This window comes from Hyperoodon ampullatus (genome assembly GCF_949752795.1).
Source record: "Hyperoodon ampullatus genome assembly, chromosome: 2".
Lineage (NCBI taxonomy): Eukaryota > Metazoa > Chordata > Mammalia > Artiodactyla > Ziphiidae > Hyperoodon > Hyperoodon ampullatus.
In genome coordinates, this window is record NC_136915.1 from 118,918,126 (window position 1) to 118,940,076 (window position 21,951).

The 21,951-nt window shown below is 46.4% G+C and overlaps 2 protein-coding genes across 2 annotated transcripts; one reads left to right on the plus strand and one right to left on the minus strand.

Moving 5' to 3' along the window:
- The first annotated feature begins 5,878 nt into the window (after positions 1–5,878).
- KLHDC9 (kelch domain containing 9) lies at positions 5,879–7,658 on the plus strand. Its single transcript, XM_079697116.1, has 4 exons — positions 5,879–6,414; positions 6,700–6,859; positions 6,951–7,149; positions 7,418–7,658. The coding sequence occupies exons 1-4, from the start codon at positions 5,894–5,896 to the stop codon at positions 7,582–7,584; spliced, it is 1,047 nt and encodes a 348-aa protein (XP_079553242.1). The 5' UTR covers positions 5,879–5,893; the 3' UTR covers positions 7,585–7,658.
- A 231-nt stretch (positions 7,659–7,889) lies between these two features.
- Positions 7,890–21,928, minus strand: PFDN2 (prefoldin subunit 2). Its single transcript, XM_079696468.1, has 4 exons — positions 21,833–21,928; positions 9,045–9,133; positions 8,782–8,905; positions 7,890–8,192 (listed from the first exon to the last, which is right to left on the minus strand). The coding sequence occupies exons 1-4, from the start codon at positions 21,905–21,907 to the stop codon at positions 8,016–8,018; spliced, it is 465 nt and encodes a 154-aa protein (XP_079552594.1). The 5' UTR covers positions 21,908–21,928; the 3' UTR covers positions 7,890–8,015.
- Between the last annotated feature and the right edge of the window lie 23 nt (positions 21,929–21,951).

Below are 21,951 nucleotides of genomic sequence, written 5' to 3' on the forward strand. Positions count from 1 at the left end.
TAAAGAGAGAGATGCCTTATTCTTTGACCCTGTGGTCTCTGGGTAGGCTAGCACTTTTAGAAGCCTCTAGAAATAGGTCCTGGCTGGCCCAGGACAAGAGTAGGAGCCCTCGTGGAAATCAGAGTCTTCCAGGTGCTGACAAAAGCAGCAGAAGATGCAGTGGTTAGGAGGAGGTAAGAGCAAAGTTTACGTGGGATCCTAAGAATTTGATGAGAGAATGGGTTCTAGTGAGGACCCCAAGCTGTGCTCCTCTGCATTCTCCCCATCCCTGTCCCCACCCCTGACCACAGAAAGAGCCAGGCTCCTCCCAGGGAGCCCATCTGTTGAGGAACATGCATGTAGGCAGCCCTCAAGGGCCAGCCCAGCCTGCAGAGCCTGCACCACCAGGGCATTTTCAGGTAACACCTGGCCTCTGTAGTTTCTCGCACTCATCTCCAGGTATCCAGCTTAGATGCTTGAGGGTGTGGTTCCTCTCTAAACCAAAGACTGCCACTTCCTGGCCATCAGCCTGGGCTCCTGCCACCACCCAACTTGGCTTCCCTAAGGGAAAGCCTCCTGAGGCCCTGCGATCAAACATCACCCTTGGAACAGGCCCTGGGGGAGGCAAGACAGCTGCAGAGGAGAATATGGGGCCGCGGATGGAGAAAGACACCATGAGACCCAAGGGCTGTGGAAGCCTGGAAGAGGTGGGAGCTTGGGGGAAAGAGCGGGGAAGACCCCAAGGGGAGAGAGCCAGTGTTGAAAGGACTCTGAGGGAAGACATTAGAGGAGAGGGGTAGAAGCTGAGAGGACACGAGCAGCAGTTGGGAATCGGGGGAACCAGTAGGACCTGAGGATTCTCGTAATTAGAGAGTAGATTTTCTTTTGAAATTTGTTAGCAGAGGCCTCCTTCTGTATGGTCCAGGAGTATTCACCTCTCCATCACGTCAACTCTAATTCCCTCCTTTCTCTCCACACCAGAACCCAAAGTTACCTCAAACAGCTCCGCCTGTTTCCATTATCAGTGCTCAGCACTCAGTAGGCAGGTGTAGCTGCCCTGGTCAGAGGCCAGGATGTGGTGCAGCTGTAGAGGAGCCTTAGTCTCCGTGCCCTGGGCTTTCTCTGCCTCATCCTGGAAAGCAGGGGCTGGGTCTTCAGGTTCCAAGACACCCCCAAAGCCCCAGTGCAGCAGGACTAGTTCTTGGCCTTGCTCTCACTGCACTAAGAGACTTGGACCTTGTCCTGCATCTGTTTTCAGTCCTAGAGATAGCAAACTTGGGAGCCTTTGAGCTGAGGATGGAGGAGGTAGGTCCCAGGCTGTGGGACAAGCAGGGATGGAAGCCGAGTAGAGCATGTCCCTGAGTCCCTTCTGAGCATCTTCCCCATACATCCCAAGATGGACTTCATGCTTTCCTTGCAGGAACCCCTAGTAACTGCCCTCCAGCCTCACCCTGAAGCCTTCCTGAACCTCAGTTTTTCCATCAATTCTAGAAGTAGCATAAAAGAAGAAGGGCTAGGGATCAAGATACAGAGCAAGAGTCCCTTGCTAATGATAACTAGTGAGATAACTAACTAGTGATAACTAACTAGTCCCTCGCTCGTGAAAACTAGCGAGATCAGGAAGCATTGGTCCATGGGCTATAAGGAAAGGTAGAGGAACAAAGACTGGAGTCTAATCTCCCCATGCCAGCCTGCTTCTCTCCCTGGGCCCAGGCCTCCATGCTCTAAGGTCCTCTGTGGGGAAATCCTACTCCCTGAAAAGGCCCCTTTTGTTGAAGCTCACTCAGGACCTCATCAGTAATCAATACCCTATGACTGTGCCCAGGGACCCCAAACTCTTTCTACAGTTCTAGCATACAGCCAAAGGGGAGAAGCCTGGCCACTCCCAGAAGGTTCCAAAGCTCCTTGCAGAAAAGTCAGATGGTTGGCTCTGTCCAGCAGGACAGAGAGGGCAGGGGCGACAGAAGGGCAGAGACCCAGAGAGAAAAACACAAAGTAGATATGGTGAGAGAGATCTCAACGCACCGTGAGACAGGTCGAAACCTAGAGATAGATACAGAGAGGGAGAAACACACAGACACACAGATACACACACACACACACACACACACACACACACACACACGAGTTATTGAAGGGGGGTAATTCAAAGAGATAAGAAGCTGAGACAAAATCTGAAACAGAGACAGAAAGACCTAAAGAGAAATTTCTGGATGCCTACTTGCCCACTGCTGGGATCACTCAGGTACTTCCCTCTTCCACCCTCAATTTCCACCACTCAACAATGACCCATTGATACTTTCCTACTCAATATCGCCATGTCCCTCAAAAACTCAAGGTTTTCCCCATCCTTATCCCACCTCTCCATCATCCTCTAACTCATCTGATTCCCACTCCCCTCCACCCCAAGTCTGCTCACAGCTCCACTTCTCTCACCAACTACTTTCAGCTCATGTCTCAATCACGTCTCAAGATCTGGCCTCTTGAAATCTCTTTTCCTGGTCATTCCTCTGTCCTTCTGTTTGCCCATGTCCTTATTCTGGCTGAGCTGAGAGCAAAACGCCAGAATTGGGGCCAAGAAGGCATGGGGCCAGGTAATCAGCTAGGCAGAATGAACTGTGGGGAAAATGTAGAAAGGCCAGATGACAATAAAGGAAGAGCCAGAGAGACCGCCTGAAGGATGGGACAGCCTGGGAGATGTAGGCAGAGGGAACTGAGAGAGTCTTGAGAGTGTGACTAAGACCCCTAGGGTCCAATTGTTGGCTTTCTGTGTGTACTGAACAATGCTGAGAACCAGGGATGGTTCCAGGGTCAGAAAATGAGGTTAAGGGGAGGAGAAGTTAGACTAAAAGTTTTGTGAAGGTTTGAGACAAGGGTGTGTAGATTTGGGGCTGGGGCAGACATCTAAGACTAAGAAGCTGAGCTGCAGGGATCCTTGCTTGCCAGAAACAGCCAGCTGAGGAAACCAAACTCATAGGATCACATCAGAATTCTGAGACTTTCAGAATGATCAGCCCCCACTCCCACTCCTGGACAGAGGTTGTCCCTGTCCCTTTCAGTTTTTTATCATTGACGGGGTCATTATACACCACTTTTGATGCTGCCCTGGGGTGTCAGGTGTTTGTCAGACAAGTACAAATTGGCTTATTTTCTTCCTCTCTCTCTTTTTTTTTTTTTTTTTTTTTTGCAGTACGCGGGCCTCTCACTATTGTGGCCTCTCCCGTTGCGGAGCACAGGCTCCGGATGCACAGGCTCAGCAGCCATGGCTCACGGGCCCAGCCACTCTGCGGCATGTGGGATCTTCCCGGACCGGGGCACGAACCCATGTCCCCTGCATCGGCAGGCGGACTCCCAACCACTGTGCCACCAGCTCAGCCCCATTCTTCCTCTCTTTTCTTCTCTTTCTTCTTCTTCCCCTTCTCCCCCAGTTTCTTTTCTGCCTCCTCCAAAATATGGGCTTACTTCAGACTAAACAGGGGAGGTAGGATTCCTCCCCCAGGTCTATGTTTAGAGCAGCAATGGATGGACACCTTAGCTACTAGGTGGAACTGGAGGAGGTGCAGAGCTGGGAGGGAACAGCCAAGGAGAAATGTGAGGTTCAGGCTCCATGTTCAAGTGAGGTGACAACTGCTGAGGACTCAGAGTCAGAGTGGCAGCTGGGAGGAGAAGTAAACAAAGCTGGGAGAGAGGAGCTGGAAAGGCCCCTGGGGTGGGGAGTTCCCTGTTCTATCCAGGAGAGGCAGAAAATGAGTCTGGCAGAACAGTCAAAGACTTAAGCAAAAGCAAGAGCCTAAAATGGGCATATAGGCCAGTACGGTTAAAGCAAAATGACACCACCCACCAGGCAGCTCCTCGCTGGTATCCTAGGAGTATGACAGATCTGAATCCAGCGATTGGGAGGTTAGCCAGTCAGAAGATTTAGGGAAAAGGCTGGCTTTCAGATTTCAGCCAAGGATGTTAGAAGTTAGTGATTTCTTTTTTTTACCATGGTCTGGAAAACTGGGGATCCTCTTTGTCAAAATCAGGGAAAGCTATAGTTGGGTGGGCAGAGACTTTCAAAGCTACTACTAGGTCTCGGCTTTAAGGTATAGGTGGGGAACAGGTCCTGGTACCTACCAGTCTCTCTAAATGTTCCTTCCTGCCCATACCCTCCTCATGCTATTTTCTCTAAGGACCAAGAGTTAGGATCTGGAGCGGGAAAAGCCCTGCCCTGAATTACATGTCCAGCCTCACTGCAGCTCGAGCCACTCTCTATGGCCTCAGTTTCTTGGGCCTGATGGGGATCAAGTTGATGAATAGAAACCAAAGGCAAAAGTAAGCAGTCATCACTCTCATTTACAGACCAGCCCTGGGAGACACAAGTCCTGTTTCTGTCCCACCCCAGCTATGCTGGGAGTAGAAATCTGTCTGCATTTTCACCAGTAGCTAAAACTAGTCAGCTTGGATCTGGGCCTCTTCATTCTTCACTGGGTCTTGGAGGGATAGAGTTAAGAAGAAGCTCAAGGACCTGGCTCGAATAAATGGAAGATACCAGGGAGGGGCAGGAGTCTGTTTTTCTCACTCCTCGCCTGCTTCACCCCCATCCAGCTTCTAAGACTAAGCAGCTTCTGCCCTGGATCTTATCAGGAGAAACTCCCTGACCTTAAATTAATTCTGAGTTCCAGATGCCACGGTACCTCAATTTCCTCCTGCTGTATGAGCTTATGAGACAAGAGGAAATAAGGAGTTACTCTTCCTAGGACTCAATAGTGAAAAGTTCTCCAACCCTCAACCCAATCTCTCTCTCTCTCTCTCTCTCTCTCTCTCTCTCTCTCTCTCTCTCTCTCTCTCTCACACACACACACACACACACACAACACACACACACTCACTCACTCACTCACTCTACAATGTGCCCTGAGAGACTGGGTTCTACTACCCTCTAGTGGGCAGAGAGGAAAGGGCTTTCCCACCCAGTCAATCAAGACCTTCATGACTTTACCACGGTCTTTGGTCTGGAAGACACCTAAGGGATAAGCCAACAGCACATTTCTTTCTTTCCTTTTTTTTTTTTTTTTTTTTTGCGGTACACGGGCCTCTCACTGTTGTGGCCTCTCCCGCTGCGGAGCACAGGCTCCGGACGCGCAGGCTCAGTGGCCATGGCTCACGGGCCCAGCCGCTCCGAGGCATGTGGGATCCTCCTGGACCGGGGCACGAACCCGTGTCCCCAGCATCGGCAGGCGGACTCTCAACCACTGCGCCACCAGGGAAGCCCCAACGGCACATTTTATAAATGAGAAAGAAGAGGCTTAGAGGAAAAAAAATCACTTTGAGAGTCAGGGTATAGTTGGGACCGGAACTCAAGTCTCCTGACTCCCAGGTCAGTGCTTAATCCACTTTCACTGCCTCCCCTCTGACTTTTGTCTCCCCTTCCTAGCTTATCCCTGGGGAGGTCAGAACGAGTCAGAAAAACGCCCCAAACGCCAAAGCCAAAAAGGACATGGTTCCTCCTCAACCCCTGCAGAGCAACGCCTGCACCTGAAACGTCATAGTCCCAAGTGAATTCACATCTTGGATAACATGGGTCCTTCTGAGGAACTGGCTGTCCTCGGACTTTCCGAATTTAACAGACTTTCAAGATTTTTATTGATCTCGCACAGCTCCTGTCACCATGGTGACAACACTGTCTAATTCATGGTGGCTGCCCAGGTCTCCTGTCTCCACGGTAACGGGTGCTTTGCGACCTTCAGTTTGCAGCGGTCGTGCTGCAGCCGCTGCAGTGGTTGCTGGGCGACGGCGGAGAGAAGCAGGTGGCTTGAGGTGGGGACTCGGACAGGCTTCCGGTAGGGGTGTAGGGGCGGTTCCGGGGAAACCTGCGCCCCCAGGTAGGGGTGCTCTGGGCCGCCGGCCCCGCAGCCCGCCCCTCCCCGGGCCCATGACCGGGGCGGTGGGTGGGACAGGGGGCTCAGGCTGGACTTGGCGGCCGGTGGCGCGGGACCCGCTACTGGCGCGGGCCTTCCATTCATGCACCGAACTGCGGGGACGGTTCTATCTGGTGGGGGGTCTCCTAGCCGGAGGAGCGAGAGAGCCGAGCAGTGATATGGTGGTCTTCGATCCGGCTGGGGGCCAGGCCGTGCGGGTGGGAGCCCGGGGCGGCCCGAGGCGCAGCCACCACGACGCGGCGCCGGTGGGCGGGCGCTGGCTCTGTGTGGTGGGCGGCTGGGATGGGTCGCGCCGCCTGGCCACAGTAAGCGCCCTGGACACCGAGCGCGGTGTGTGGGAGGCGTGGACCGCCGCCCCCGGCAGCTGCCCCCCTGCCGGCCTCAGTAGTCACACCTGTACCCGCATCTCCGACCGAGAGCTGCGGGTGGCAGGCAGGGAGGGGGGGACTCGCACTCAGCGTCGTTATGGAAGCATCTACACGTTGAGGCTGGACCCTGGCGCCCGCACCTATTGGTATGACACCCCTTGCCCAAAACCTTTCATGCTCCCTCACTTACACTCCGGAAAAATAGCTTCGCAGGCAATTTATCTAATATCCTCACCCTAGAACCCTCCTTTCCCAGGAATCTTCCATGTCTAAGATAGCTGAACTCTCTTATCAATGTTACCCTCCCTCTCAACCGAACTACATATGGCATTGTCCCATGTCTCCTTTCTATCCTTGGCACGGGGGTTGGGGAAAAGGCAGTACAGCACTTATATTTTCCAGAAAACCCAACTCAGGCCTGAATTTCACAGCTATAAGGAAGAAGGCTGCCACACAGTCTCACGTTCAGGTCACTGCGCTGCCCTGCTCCAAAGTCCTGGGCCCCACCCAGGTCACCAGCTATTGCTCTTTGGGGGCTGCAACTCAGCTGAACCAGAAGTAGCTGGGCATTGGAGTCATGGGAAGATTAAGGTATTATCTACTCACATCTTGCAAAGGGTGGAAGGGGGCTAAAATTGGGATGCCCAAATCCCTCCAGACAGTCCCTTCTCTCTCCCCCAAGGAGGAACCATCTGTTGCCCCCCGTTTGATGGAACAGCTTGCAAGTCTCGTGAGCAGTGGGCAGGGGTCCCGGCAGGGGCCTCAAGGACTCCGGCATCACTCATGTTCTGTGGTTGGGCCCTTTGCTGTGCTGTTTGGTGGAGAAACTCTGACTAGAGCCCGAGACACCATCTGCAATGACCTCTACATCTATGATACCCGTGAGAAGGGGCTTAATGGTTGAGAAGGGGAAAAGGTGGGAAGATAGGAGAACCTGAAGACTACAGAAAGAAAGAGGATGGAGTAATGGGGTAGGGAGAAGGAAGATTTAGTCGACAAATTAAAGGAATACACAGAATGTTAAATTTTGAAGAGGCCCACAAATCCAGTGAGGAGAAAAATAATGAGCAAATCTTTGGTCTTGTTAAGAGCCCCATGGGAGCCAAAGTGCTACTGCCTCAATAACCACTCTCTGCCCTTACCCAACAGGAAAGTCTCCTTCTCTGTGGTTCCACTTCCCCTGTGCAGACCATGGACTAAAACGCGTGGGCCATCGGACCTGCCTTTGGAATGATCAGCTCTACCTGGTTGGGGGTTTTGGTGAGGATGGCAGGACAGCTAGTCCACAGGTTTGCATTCTGGACCTCTTTATCTAAAGAACAGTGCCAAGATACACCACCAAGCCTCCGTTTTGTTGCAGACTCATAAAGCTTTAGTTATCACCAGTGCTATCTGCCTCATTTCAAATGCTGATTAAATTTCAACCTGAGAGTTAACATCTGTTTCTGAATCTTTTGTCGGGGAGGGAAGTAAATAAGGAGATGCACCTTTATTTGCAAGGTAAAGGATAAAATATGGGACCTAGTTTGATATTGTGAGCCATTAACCGATGGACCCCAAACCACAAATCATATGCTTGCCCATGCCCCGCACAAATTCTACCCCTAATACTGGGTGAAAGCTAAGCATTCTGAACAAAACATTTAATTAACAAAAAAAATTTACAACAGCAGAGAAAACAATAACAATAAAGAGAAATTAGAAGAAGTGGGAATCAGGGTAGAAAAAAATGCAAAGGCCTTGGTCTCTAGGAGACCAACACTCCAGCTGAGCTGGACTTAGCCCCAGCCCCGTCTGAGTTTTCCTTGGCTGCTGGCTTCTCGTCTTCCCCCATGAGACGAATATTGTGCTTTTCCCGGAATTCATTTAGTTCTTTTCCCTTTGCCTGAAGCTGCTGTGTCAGTGTCTCAATGATCTTCTGTATCTAGAGGGCAAACGAAAGGGATTATGTAAGGATTTCAGGACTCCCTTCCCCCATCTGTTACAGACTATGGCTGGGGGAAGTGAAGGAGTGATGATACCTCTAACCTCAGCTTTAACCAAGTATTAATAGTAGAGCCCAGACACAAAAAGTATTCCTTTCTTAAAAACAAGGTTTATAAACTGTAGTATACATAAGAATCACCTGGGCTGCTTATTTTTAAAATGCCACTTCATGGCTCCCATCCCCAAAGGTTCTGAATCAGTGGGTACAGGAGAGGGTCCGGGAAGCTGCATTTTAAATTAGTCCTCCAGGTGATTTGGATGCACGTAGCCATGGACTACACTGTGAGAAACTCCACTCTAACCACTTCCCCTCCCCCAATTCAGCCAGAAAAGAGGCATACTCAGCAACTCCTTTGTCTAAGGAGTTAGATGTAGCATAGCTAAAGAGCATAGGCTAATAGGCTATTTATGCTGCCTTCAACACGAGTTCCTACCCACACTCTCCTCCCCGACATTCCCTAAAGCCCTGGGCTCCCTTTCCTTACTCCGTGGTTGCCCAAAGCATCTACACAGGGATTCTTGCTCACCTGCTCCTTGTTGTTCTCCAAGGCAGGCAGCACCTCTTTGACAGTCCGCTCCACCAGTACCCCTCCAACCATGCGGTAGCACTTGCGGGTCTCATCTACCTCCTTCAGAGTATCGATCACTAGGCTGAGGGAGGAGGACAAGGCAGGATCTGAGAATTCAGTCCCACTCCGCTGCAACCCTCTCACAAAATGGCCCATCCGCCCCCCCAAAAAAGGGGGGCCCATCCAACTCTCCTGTTGTTTGCTTCTCCCGGCTTCCTCACCTGTGCTCATTCAACTCCATCTCCAGCTCAGCTGCTTTGGATGCCAGGCCCCGCTGTTCCTGCCGAAGGCGGTTGAAGCCAGCAATTACCTAAGAAGGTGAGAAAGAGATAAAGGTGAGAGAGGGGACAGTGGAAATGGCAGAGGGTCAACATAGGATAGCAGGCTTTACGAAGGTGCAGTAGTAGACACCTATCTTGGAAAAGGAGTAGAACAGTTTGCAGTTTCTAAATTAAGTCTGTCTGGAATTCCATTCACCCAACACTGAGTGCCTACTAGGTGTGAGATATTTGCTAGGCCATCTTGCAGCTTAGTTTGGTGAGGATTAGGCATTTGTTACATAGGAATGGGGGTGGAGAGCTACTGGAGCACCTACAGTGGAGCTTAAACTTGCAGGTAAAGAGGGCTGTCAGGAAAGGCTTTGTAACAAGCAACTTTTTTTTTTTTAATTTTATCTATCTATCTATCTTTATTTATTTATTTATGGCTGTGTTGGGTCTTTGTTGCTGCACGTGGGCTTTCTCTAGTTGCGGAGAGCGGGGGCTACTCTTCATTGTGGTGCGTAGGCTACTCATTGCGGTGGCTTCTCTTGTTGTGGAGCACGGGCTCTAGGCGTGCAGGCTTCAGTAGTTGTGGCACATGGGCTTAGTTGCTCCACGGCATGTGGGATCTTCCCGGACCAGGGCCCAAACCCGTGTCCCTTGCATTGGCAGGCGGATTCTTAACCACTGCACCACCAGGGAAGTCCCATGTAACGAGTAACTCTTGTTTGGGTCTGTCCAGCAGCCCTCCCATTAGGCAAGTGCCCCCTCCTAATTCACTGGGGTTCTTGTGAGGCTACTAATCACAGGACCCTTGCTCTTTGACCACAGGGGCAGTGACCTATATTCTATACTACAGGAATTGAATTTTGAGTAGAGACAAACAGGTACAGAAGGCAGCTGGAGCTAAGACACCTATAGTTGTCCTATAAAGATGATCCTCCATTCCTGTTCCTGAAATCCCCAAAGCTGCCCTAGTTATTGAACTCTGTGTGGCCTAGTTGTTTAATGTTCCTTTTCACTGTGTTCAATTCTGTGACCTACCACCATCCTTCTAAAACACTCTTTTAAAAAAATAATAAATAAGTTGCCCAAAGCCTGCATCTGTAGCCTCTAAACCCTAACTGATACAGGCTTCCTGAGAGATAATGCCTTAACTGAAGCCTGAAGGATTAGAACCTGGGGGTGGGGGTGGGGGGGTAGTGGTACAAAAGAAGCATAATAACACACATAAAGGCCCAGAGAAGTGATTACCACCAGCTTCTTGTTCCCCAGAAACTGAGCAGAGAATTAAACAGTGAAATTCAGACAGGGTACTAATACCACCACCAGCATCACTTCTAGTATAGGGCTCTGATGACTGTATTTGGAAAGAAATATCAGATGAAAGACAAAAGACCAGGTTTCAAGTTTTGTCTCTGCCACATATTGGCTTTATGAACTCTGACAGACTTTTAGCCCTGTTCATTCAACCCTGGCTACACATTAAAATCATCAGGGGACCATTTTTAAAACGTGAATAGTGGAGCCTCAGAACAATTACACAATCACTGGGAGTGAGGCCCAGGCCTCAGTATTTAAAAAAAGATCTCCCATGAAATTCTGATGTGCAGCCAGAACTGAGAACCACTGGGTTAATCTCTCTCAACCTTAGTTTTCTCACCTGTAAAAGGCAGATGATACGTACTTCATAGGGCTGTTGTATCACGTGAACGAATTAATGTGAAACGGCTTTGTAAGCAGTGAAGTGCATTAATTACTATTATGACCTTCTCTCCAAACCCAAAGTGTACCTTGGACCCTCCTGGTCTACTGCGAGCAGTGAGCCCATTCATTCAAACCACTGCTAAATCTCTCACTCTCATTTACATAATCTCTAGTCTCATTGCCATCACTGACTAACCACCTCATCTTTGCTAGGATCCCTTATCTCTAGCTCTTTCTCTCCACAAGATTCATATACAGCTAATATAACAATGACTAACCACTCATCTTTACTAGGATCCCTTATCTCTAACTCCTTCTCTCTGCAAGATTCATATACAGCTAATATAATCCAAATGACTATCCCGCACCACCCCTACAGCCCTTCTACTGCCCAATAAATGAAGGAATAAATTTGACTAGAAACTTGTCATTCCAGCAACTTGTTTCCTTCTCCCATCCATCATCCTTTCATCTCAATCTGCTTCATCCACTCATTTCAGCAAATGCCTTGGAAATCTCACTCATCTACAAGCTGTTTTTCCTTCACCTTCATTGCCTATATCAAAACTATTCCGTTTATAATTAGCATTTTCTCCACTGTCAATGTTACAGATCAAAATACTTTCCTCTAAGAAAATTCCACAACTAAACTAGACTCTAGATGTTCTCCTAGCACCCAAATGACATCCACTCTTCTGCATGTATGTCGTATTTAACACACATTAATGAACTCAGCTTAAATGTCTAAAATTTCTGAGGCCTGAACTCATTTTCCTTAGTAATTAGTAGGAATCTACTTTTCAACCACCAATTTAACACAACTATAGGCAAAAAGATTTTAAATCCAACTTTTCTTCAAATACTTTTGCTAATTAACAACCCCTGTTTCCTCTTGGTCCAGTTATAGAGTTTATTACAACACCAAACTAAAGTAAATATATCTAAGTGTATGAGTTATCCACAATTGTTATGGAAAATTTCAGCCACTGATGCACTTGAAGGAAATGAAATCTCTTAGCAGCTAAATGACAACTAACTTTTAGTTAAACGCAAAATACACTGATATTAACCTGCCATCTCTGAGGTGTGCCAGGTAATGAAGACAGAGAGACTATGCTCTATTCCCACATTCTTCCTCCTAAAATACAACTTACTAGTGGTTTTCTCCCCTATGGCTTGACCTAGTTTTCCTTCTCTTTCCCTTATTTCGTGTTCTCCTAAACCAGTCTGGTATGAGTAGGGATGGCCAGGTCACTGTTGACTCTCTCAACCCTATTAAATCATCTAACATATAAACATCCTGCTGAAAAAGAATCCAATTAAAATACCAACTATTTTTCCTTTTGGCAGTGCGGCACTGCATGCGGGATCTTAGTTTCCCCAACCAGGGATGGAACCCGTGACTCCTGCAGTGGAAGCACGGAGTCCTAACCACTGGACTGCCAGGGAATTCCCTATTTTTCCTATTCTAAAGTAACTTCAAGCCTTACAACTATGCAGAGCTCTTTACGTTTTCATATTTGGCAGGTACAAATAATTTTACACAGGACACGATCATCTTTTTTTTGTTGTTGTTCCCAGTGATTAAGAATCCGCCTGCCAGACATAGAGAATGGACTTGAGGACACGGGGAGGGGGAAGGGTAAGCTGGGACGAAGTGAGAGAGTGGCATGGACATATATACACTACCAAATGTAAAATAGATAGCTAGTGGGAAGCAGCTGCATAGCACAGGGAGATCAGCTCTGTGCTTTATGACCACCTAGAGGGGTGGGATATAGGGAGGGTGGGAGGGAGGCTCAAGAGGGAGGGGATATGGGGATGTATGTATATGTATAGCTGATTCACTTTGTTATACAGCAGAAACTAACACAACAATGTAAAGCAATTATACTCCAATAAAGATGTTTTTTAAAAAAAAGAATCCACTTGCCAATGCAGGGGACACGGGTTCAAGCCCTGTTCTGGGAAGATCCCACATGCCGCAGAGCAACTAAGCCCGTGTGCCGCAACTACTGAGCCTGCGCTCTAGAGCCTGCGAGCCACAACTACTGAGCCAGAGTGCCACAACTACTGAAGCCCACGTGCCTAGAGCCCATGCTCCGCAACAAGAGAAGCCACCGCAATGAGAAGCCCGTGCACCACAACAATGAGTAGCCCACGCTCACCGCAACTAGAGAAAGTCTGTGCGCAGCAACAAAACCCAATGCAACCAAAAATAAATAAATAAATGAATAAATTTATATTAGAAAAGATATAATTGACATATAGCATTGTATAAGTTTAAGGTGTACAACATTATGATTTTATATATATATGGAAATGATTACCACAATAATGTTAGTTAATACATCCATCACCTCACAGTTACTGTTTGTGATAAGAACTTTTAAGATCTATTCTCGGGGCTTCCCTGGTGGTGCAGTGGGTAAGAATCCGCCTGCCAATGCAGAAGACATGGGTTCGAGCCCTGGTCCGGTAAGATCCCACATGCCATGAAGCAACTAAGCCCTTGTGCCACAACTACTGAGCCTGCGCTCGAGTCCGTGAGGCACAACTACTGAGCCCACGTGCCACAACTACTGAAGCCTGCACACCTAGAGCCCGTGCTCTGCAACAAGAGAAGCCACCACAATGAGAAGCCCACTCACTGCAATGAAGAGTAGCCCCTGCTCGCCGCAACCAGGGAAAGCCTGCGCAGCAACGAGGAACCAATGCAGCCAAAAATAAATAAATAAAATTAATTTTTTTAAAAAAAAGATCTATTCTCATAGCAACTTTCAAGTATATAGTACAGTACTGCTAACCATAGTCACCATGCTATACATTAGATCCCCAGAATTTGTTCATCTTATAACTCCAAGTACCCTTTGACCCCCTCTAATCATTCCTCTGCCTCCCCCTCCAAGCAACCACCAATCTACTCTGTTTCTATGAGTTCAGTTTTTGGTTTTTTATTCCACATACAAGTGAGATCATACAGTATTTGTCTTTCATTGACTTATTTTCACTTAACCTAATGCCCTCAGGGTTCCTCCATTTTGTCACAAATAGCAGAATTTCTTTCTTTTTCACAGGTGAATAATATTCTCCTGTATGTGTGTGTGTGTGTGACATTTTATCTGTTCACCCACAGAACATGGTTTTCTAATTTTTAAGGGCTATACAGCATTTACACCCTATTGATATATTTGTTAAAGCTAACTATTCTCTTGTTGGGACATTTAGGTTATTTCCAATTTTTCTGTAATAAATAGCATTGCTTTTAAATATCTGGACAAATAGTACAAAAAATTTACAGCCATTTCTCTTGAATCATATTCCCCAAAGTAAGATTAATGAGTCGAAAGGGTATTAACATTATTATAGTTTCTACTGCATGTTGCTATAAAGTTCTCCAAGATGACCAGATGACTTTACGGTGCTACCAGCAATGTCATGATTGTACCTAATGGTACCTTATATTATCTTTGTTAATTTAATAATTTTTAGAGCAGGAAGAGATCTTAATTCCAGAAACCTTGGAATCATCCTCAACTCACTATCCACACCCAATTAATCTCTAAATCATATCTATCTACTAATACTAAATACCTCAAATCCATCCACTATCATCTCTCACCTGTACTACTGGAGCTTCCTAGCTGAGTTCCACACTTGCCTCCAGATCAGCCCCCTTCAATCCATTCCCCACACTTCAGCACAAGTAACCTTAAATTTAAATCTAACCATATTATTCCTATGCCTAAACCTTCAATGGTTCCCACTGCTCATGGGATAAAATCCAAACTCCTGAAGACAGCAAAAAGAAGTCCTATAAGACCTGGTCCTTCCTGACCTCTCCCAATCAGTCCTTCTCCCACCTCTTACAGTCAGCACTACTGCCCAGTAGAACCACTTGTAGTTCCCCTATTCATTTGCCTTCAGGCATTTGCATAGAATCCAAACCCTACCTGGCACACTTACCGAAACATCTCTCATTGCATTTTTCTCTGCCTAACTCTAATTCTTTTTTTTTTTTTAACTTTTTTTTTTTTTAAGTGTTAGGCTTTTTTTGGCTGCGTTGGGTCTTTCTGTGTAAGGGCTTTTCTCTAGTTGCAGCGAGCAGGGGCTACTCTTCGTTGTGGTGCACGGGCTTCTCATTGTGGTGGCTTCTCTTGTTGTGGAGCACAGGCTCTAGGTGCATGGGCTTTAGTTGTGGCGCGCGGGCTCAGTAGTTGTGCCTCACGGGCTTAGTTGCTCCACGGCCTGTGGGATCTTCCCGGACCAGGGATGGAACCTGTGTCCCCTGCAGGCGGATTCTCAACCACTGTGCCACCCCCCCTAACTCTAATTCTTTCTTCAGGTTTCAACTTAGATTCTTCTAGGGAGCAGTTCCTGCCATCCCCAACTCCCATGTTAACTCCTTCTATGGGCTCACATGTATGCATATAGCAATTCCTTACATTTTTTGATAGAAAACTTTTTCTATTTTCATGTATTGTGTTCCTTATTTTCCACCATGCAGCCTGCCTTCTAATCTTTATTGTTATCTTCTTTGGAAATTTAAAATATGCAAATACAACCTCTCTTAAAATATCAATCTTTCATAGTCCTACAATAACCTGCCTTCCTTCCAGTTTGCATAGTAAAGGAACACTACTATATGCCAAGTGCTGTGCTAGGCTCTTTTTTTTTTTTTTTTTTTTTTTTTTTGCGGTACGCGGGCCTCTCACTGTTGTGGCCTCTTCCGTTGCGGAGCACAGGCTCCGGACGCGCAGGCTCAACGGCCATGGCTCACGGGCCCAGCCGCTCCGCGGCATGTGGGATCTTCCCAGACCGGGGCACGAACCCGTGTCCCCTGCATTGGCAGGCGGACTCTCAACCACTGCGCCACCAGGGAAGCCCTCTTTTTGTTTTTTTTTTGTTTTTTTTTTGTTTTTTTTGGCTGTGTTGGGTCTTCCTTGCTGCGCCACCAGGGAAGTCCTGTGCTAGACTCTTTATTTCATTTAATTCTAAAACAAACAAACAGGGCTTCCCTGGTGGCACAGTGGTTAAGAATCTGCCTGCCAATGCAAGAGACGCAGGTTCGATCCATGGTCCGGGAAGATCCCACATGCCGCGGAGCTACTAAGCCCGTGAGCCACAACTACTGAGCCTGCAATCTAGAACCCACAAGCCACAACTACTGAAGCCTGTGCACCTGGAGTCTGTGCTCTGCAACAAGAGAAGCCACCGCAATGAGAAGCCTGGGCACTGCAACGAAGAGTAGCCCCCTCTCACTGCAACTAGAGAAAGCCTGCGTACAGCAACGAAGACCCAATGCAGCCAAAAATAAAATAAATAAGATAAACAAGTTAAAAAAAAAAAGATCACACAACTGTAAACAAAAAAGTCAAACTATTTCCACTTGATTTATTTTGGTTTTCTTTTCTTTCTTTTTTGTTTAATTGATACCATATAATTTTGATAACTTTGGGGAAAATCTAAAATCATTACATTTATCCACAAAAGGTCCTTTGGTCTTCTTATCTACATGATATTTACTCTTATTGGGTTCAATGGAAGAATAAAAGAGGTAGAGAATTATGACTGGATGCATCTGGAAAAGCATTTTCTGGGCTATTGCTGCACTAAATATCTTCTTTTCAGTTCAGTGCCCCCTTCTCTGACAAACATACTCAACTCTAAAAATTTCTTTGACCTTATCAAATGATGATTTGACCATCATCAAATGAGGATTCTCATTCCTTCTCTTCATCAAATATTTTAGGACTAGTCTACATGCACTGCCTCCACTTCCTCACCTCCCAATTCACTTTATTTATTTATTTTTTTGGCCAGGCCATGAGGCTTGCAGGATCTTAGTTCCCCAACCAGGGACTGAACCTGGGCCATGGCAGTGAAAGCACCGAGTCCTAACCACTGGACCGCCAGGGAATTCCCAAGTTACTTTTTTTGTTGTTGTTACTTCTCTTTTTAATCTAAGTTTTTTTAAAAAAAATGGAGATATCTGCCTCATAGGATGTTGAGAGGATTCATTAATTACATCAAGGACTTAGGACAATATCCAGCATATTACAGATTGTCAATAAATAGTGCCTGCTATTATTATAAAACACCTCCACCTAAATGTCCTATGGATACCTTAAACTCAGGTCATTCAAAGCTGAATTTTCTTTTACTCCATTTTAAACTGCTCTTCTTCTTGTCTCCCCTATTTCTGCTAGTGACATGACTCTAGCCTGGTAGGAACCCTGGTTTCATCTTTGGACACACCCTTATCCCATCAACTGCCAAATTTATTGCCTCTACCTCAGCAGTTTTTCTTAGGCTTACTGACATCACCCTAGTTGAGGCCTTCATTACCTCTTGTCTGAACTACTGCAACAGTCTTCTAAATTATCTCCCCATTTTTGGACTCTCCAAATCCATCCTATACATTGTTGCTAATTTAATTATTTTAGCACTTGGGTGGCATAGAAAAATATTCGTGATATATTATTAGGCTTAAAAAGCAGATTACGGGGACTTTCCTAGTGGTCCAGTGGTAAAGAATCCTCCTTACAATGCAGGGGCCGGGGGTTCGATCCCTGGCCGGGGAACTGAGATCCCACATGCCAAGGGGCAACTAGGTCTGCGCACCACAGCTACTGAGCTCACACGCTTCAGCTAGGGCCCACGTGCGGCAAACTACACAGCCCACACGCCCTGGAGGCTGCATGCCACAACTAGAGAAGAGAAAACCCACATGCCACAACTAGAGAGAAGCCCGCATGCCATAACAAAGAGCCCGCGTGCCGCAACTAAGACCCGATGCCGCCTAAAATAAATTAAATAAATAATAAATAAATCTTTTTTAAGAGAAAAAAGCAGATTACAAAACAGCAAATAGTGTATAATACTAATTTTATAAAATTAAATATGTAAAATATACATGCCCTCCCTTTCCAACTACACACACATATACAAAAACATAAAGGAGGGGGGAACCCCTCAAAGGATATATTTCAAAATGGTAAGAATAGTTACCTCTGGATAGTAGGATCATGGGTAAAGCAGGATCATGGGTAATTTATTTCTTATTTTGTACTTCTTGTGTTTTCTACATTTTCTAAAATGAATGTGTATAATTCTATGTAATAAGAAAAAAAATCAATAGTATAACATATATCCTTCTATGACTCCCTCACTGCTTACATTAAAAAGACCTGAATTCTTTGCCATGCAAAGACTCAGCTTGCTTTAAGGACTACATCCTTCTAACTTATAACTCATGATTTAGCTAAACGAGTCACTGCACTTCATGTCAATCTATGCTTTCCTCAGATCTCTTCTTACCCTATTCCCTATATTCTATTTCTACTGCCACCTGTTCAAATTTATCCAATCCTTCAGGCTCAGCTCAAATATCTCTAATAGGATTATGGTTAAAAAAAATAGTTCTGTCTGATGCTCAAGTCCCTCAATTAAAAGCCCTGCTCTCCCAGTTACTGACTCTGGGTAAGTTAGCTAAAGCCTCTGAAACTCAAACATCTTGAGGACAATACTGCTACTTCAAATGGCAGTAATTAAGTAACAGAAGATAAAACAAGTAAAGTGCCTAGCACAATGTGCCACTTGCCTCCATCTTGTCTATATGGCTCAAATTTGCACCAGTGATAAGTATAATATTTTTTACCCAGTGTTCTCTCTGGAACACAAACAAAGGCCAGAGAATGTTAAGCAAGGAAAGCCTCAGAACTCAATTACCACAATTCTTCAATCTCTTTCGAGGGCTTCTTTTTCTCTACCACCCCTTAACTATTGGTTTCACTCCTGTTCTACTTCTTTTTTCACTTTCTGTACAAACTGTAGGTGATTTCATCCACAGCCATGGCTTTGTCTACCATCCATAAACGTATAATTCTCTAATTTGTATCTCCAACTCAGATTTCCTTCTGTAACTCAAGATTACAAATCAAACCACCTACTAAATGTCTCTACCTGGATATCCCACAAGAAACCCAAATTCAAACTTTTTTTCTCCCCAAACCTGTCCATCTTCCTATATTCCCTGTGGCACCATCAAAAACAGAAACCTGAGGGACATCTTAGACTCCTCTTTTATCCCTTTTTCTCCACTTTCAAGTCTTGCGGTCCATCCCAAACTTTAAGTCCACCTGCATCCCAAACATGTCAGGCAGTTTCATGCCACAGTGTTTTTAAACACATTATTCCCTCTACCTAGAAAATCCTCCATTTCCTTCTTTGCTTGACTAACTTCTCTCATCCTTTAGAATGGAGCTGAAGGATTATCATTTTTACAAAACAAAGTAAGTAACACTTATTAAGCACGTAGTATATTCCAATCACTGCGCAAAACACTTTGTATGCGTTGTCTAGCCTAATCATTGAAATACAGTGAGGTAAGCACCATTACGTTTCCACAGAAGGAGAAGACCAAAAGAAGTAACTCATGGGAGGTCATATATAGGTAGTAAAAGGTAGAAATGTGATTCAAATACAGATCTATCTGAACCCAGTGCACTCATTACACTCTTAGCCACCCCACTATACCACACTTCCCTTTCCCACCCACCCCCCAATCTCATAATCTCCTGCTTAGTTAGAGGTCCCTCCTCTAGCTGCCATTAAGAAGGCCCGTGAGGAACATTATAAAACTTACTGTTTGGCAACCTAATCAAAAAATGGGCAGAAGGCCTAAACAGACATTTCACCAAAGAAGACATAGAGATGGCCAAGAAGCACATGAAAAGCTGCTCAACATCACTAATTATTAGAGAAATGCAAATCAAAACTACAATGAGGTACCACCTCACACCAGTTAGAATGGGCATCATCAGAAAATCTACAAACAACAAATGCTGGAGAGGGTGTGGAGAAAAGGGAACCCTCTTGCACTGTTGGTGGGAATGTAAACTGATACAGCCACTATGGAGAACAGTACGGAAGTTCCTTAAAAAACTAAAAATAGAACTACCATACCACCCAGCAATCCCACTACTGGGCATATACCGTGATAAAACCACAATCCAAAAAGACACATGAAAAAAAAAAAAAATTGAAGGGCTTCCCTGGTGGCGCAGTGGTTGGGAGTCCACCTGCCGAGGACACGGGTTCGTGCCCCCGTCCGGGAGGATCCCACATGCCGCGGAGCGGCTGGGCCCGTGAGCCATGGCCGCTGGGCCTGTGCGTCCGGAGCCTGTGCTCCGCAACGGGAGAGGCCACAACAGTGAGAGGCCCGCGTACCACACACACACACACAAAAAGACACATGCACCCCAATGTTCATTGCAGCACTATTTACAATAGCCAGGTCACAGAAGCAACCTAAATGCCCATCGACAGACGAATGGATAAAGATGTGGTACATATATACAATGGAATATTACTCAGCCATAAAAAGAAACGAAACTGTGTCATTTGTAGAGACGTGGATGGATCTAGAGACTGTCATACAGAGTGAAGTAAGTCAGAAAGAGAAAAACAAATATCGTATATTAACGCATATATGTGGAACCTAGAAAAATGGTACAGATGAACCTGTCTGCAGGGCAGAAATAGAGACACAGATGTAGAGAAACAAATGTATGGACACCAAGGGGGGAAAGTGGTGGGGAAGGGGTGGTGGTGGGATGAATTGGGAGATTGGGATTGACATATATACACTAATATGTATAAAATAGATAACTAATAAGAACCTGCTGTATAAAAAATAAAGTAAAATTCAAAAAAAAAAAACTTACTGTTTGGTTTGTCTTTTCTCAAATGAGTCTGTGTGTTAACTTGAAAACAAGGTCTATTTCATTTATCTTTTTCCCTGTACCCAGCAGAATGTCTGACACATGGCAGACCCTCAAAAAGTATTAAGTTCCTTCTCCCTTGCCTTTTTCCCCCTAAGTCAGGAACTATCTCTTCTTTCCTCCCCAAAATTCCATAGCACTTTATATCTCTCTTAGATATATTTCTGCCTCACATTAGCATTTTGTATGTCATATTTTTCCCACCAGACTATAAGCTCTTTGACTGTAGGGGTCAGTTTTAAAGATCTTTATGCAAATACCTCTGCCTATAGTAACTGTTCAACAAATAACTGATAAATGAAACTATACTTTAAAAAGCTGTTGTTCGGGCTTCCCTGGTGGCGCAGTGGTTGAGAGTCCGCCTGCCGATGCAGGGGACACGGGTTCGTGCCCCGGTCTGGGAAGATCCCACATGCCGCGGAGCGGCTGGGCCCGTGAGCCATGGCCGCTGGACCTGTGCGTCCGGAGCCTGTGCTCCGCAACGGGAGAGGCCACAACAGTGAGAGGCCCACATAACGCAAAAAAAAAAAAAAAAAAAAAAAAAAAAAGCTGTTGTTCTGACTACGTTTCCCTATTACACAGACTTCTTCCCACCCCTAGTAAACACTAGCCCCACTATTAGCAAACCATGGTTCCCAAGGCACAAGGGGCTTTTCTGATTAATTTATCAAACGTTTCCCGGTGCTAGGCACTAGGGGAAATGCATGCTCAGAGTTTTAGTAAAGGATTTCTGGTCTCTAAAAAAAATTCAATCTAGTAATGACTCCCGAATCAAAATAGTATGAAACACTAGACTGTTCGAGTATGTGAGTCACGTGTCTCTGCAGAGCGATGACGATTTTCAACGTGGTTTCAGGGTCCAGTAACAGACTACACTCCCGGCCGTTGACTAATCCCCTGGGATTCGTTAGGAGCTGCCTTGCCCAGCCATACCCTGTTTGAAGGTGCGGAGGAAAATAGGGAAAGTGACCACCCATCTTTCCTCAGACTTGCGCATCCTCCCAGACCCTGCTTCTCAGAGCTTTTCTATCCCCCAGGCTCACGCAACACTCCGAGGGGGCGTGGCTTTCACCTACCAATCCGCCTACTCTCTCCCCGGGGGCTCAGCTAGCTTCTCCAAGGGCCCTCCCCTCTCTGGGTGGCCACGCAAATGTGGGACTGGAGTAAAGGTCTGCACCAGCCACAGGCTTCCCCCCTGTTCTCACATCGACTCCGGACCCAGCCGGGTTGCCCTCCTTCGCGTTCCCTGCTCCCCACCTGCTCTGCTGACACCGTCCCCTTCCCCGCGCCGCTCCCGCTGTTCTTGCCGGTGCGACCGCTGTTCTCCGCCATCTTCACCGCCTGCTGGGCTTCTGGCCGGCGTAGCTCAGCCCACC

Excerpts from the sequence above, each read along its gene's own strand:
- KLHDC9 (XM_079697116.1), top strand. The coding sequence starts at position 5,894 with ATGACCGGGGCGGTGGGTGGGACAGGGGGCTCAGGCTGGACTTGGCGG. Across the intron at positions 6,415-6,699 it reads CCTGGCGCCCGCACCTATTG|CTATAAGGAAGAAGGCTGCC; the intron begins GTATGACACCCC and ends TGAATTTCACAG. Across the intron at positions 6,860-6,950 it reads GGAGTCATGGGAAGATTAAG|GAGGAACCATCTGTTGCCCC; the intron begins GTATTATCTACT and ends CTCTCCCCCAAG.
- PFDN2 (XM_079696468.1), bottom strand. The coding sequence starts at position 21,907 with ATGGCGGAGAACAGCGGTCGCACCGGCAAGAACAGCGGGAGCGGCGCG. Across the intron at positions 8,906-9,044 it reads ATGGAGTTGAATGAGCACAG|CCTAGTGATCGATACTCTGA; the intron begins GTGAGGAAGCCG and ends CTCCTCCCTCAG. Across the intron at positions 8,193-8,781 it reads TGGAGAACAACAAGGAGCAG|ATACAGAAGATCATTGAGAC; the intron begins GTGAGCAAGAAT and ends TTTGCCCTCTAG.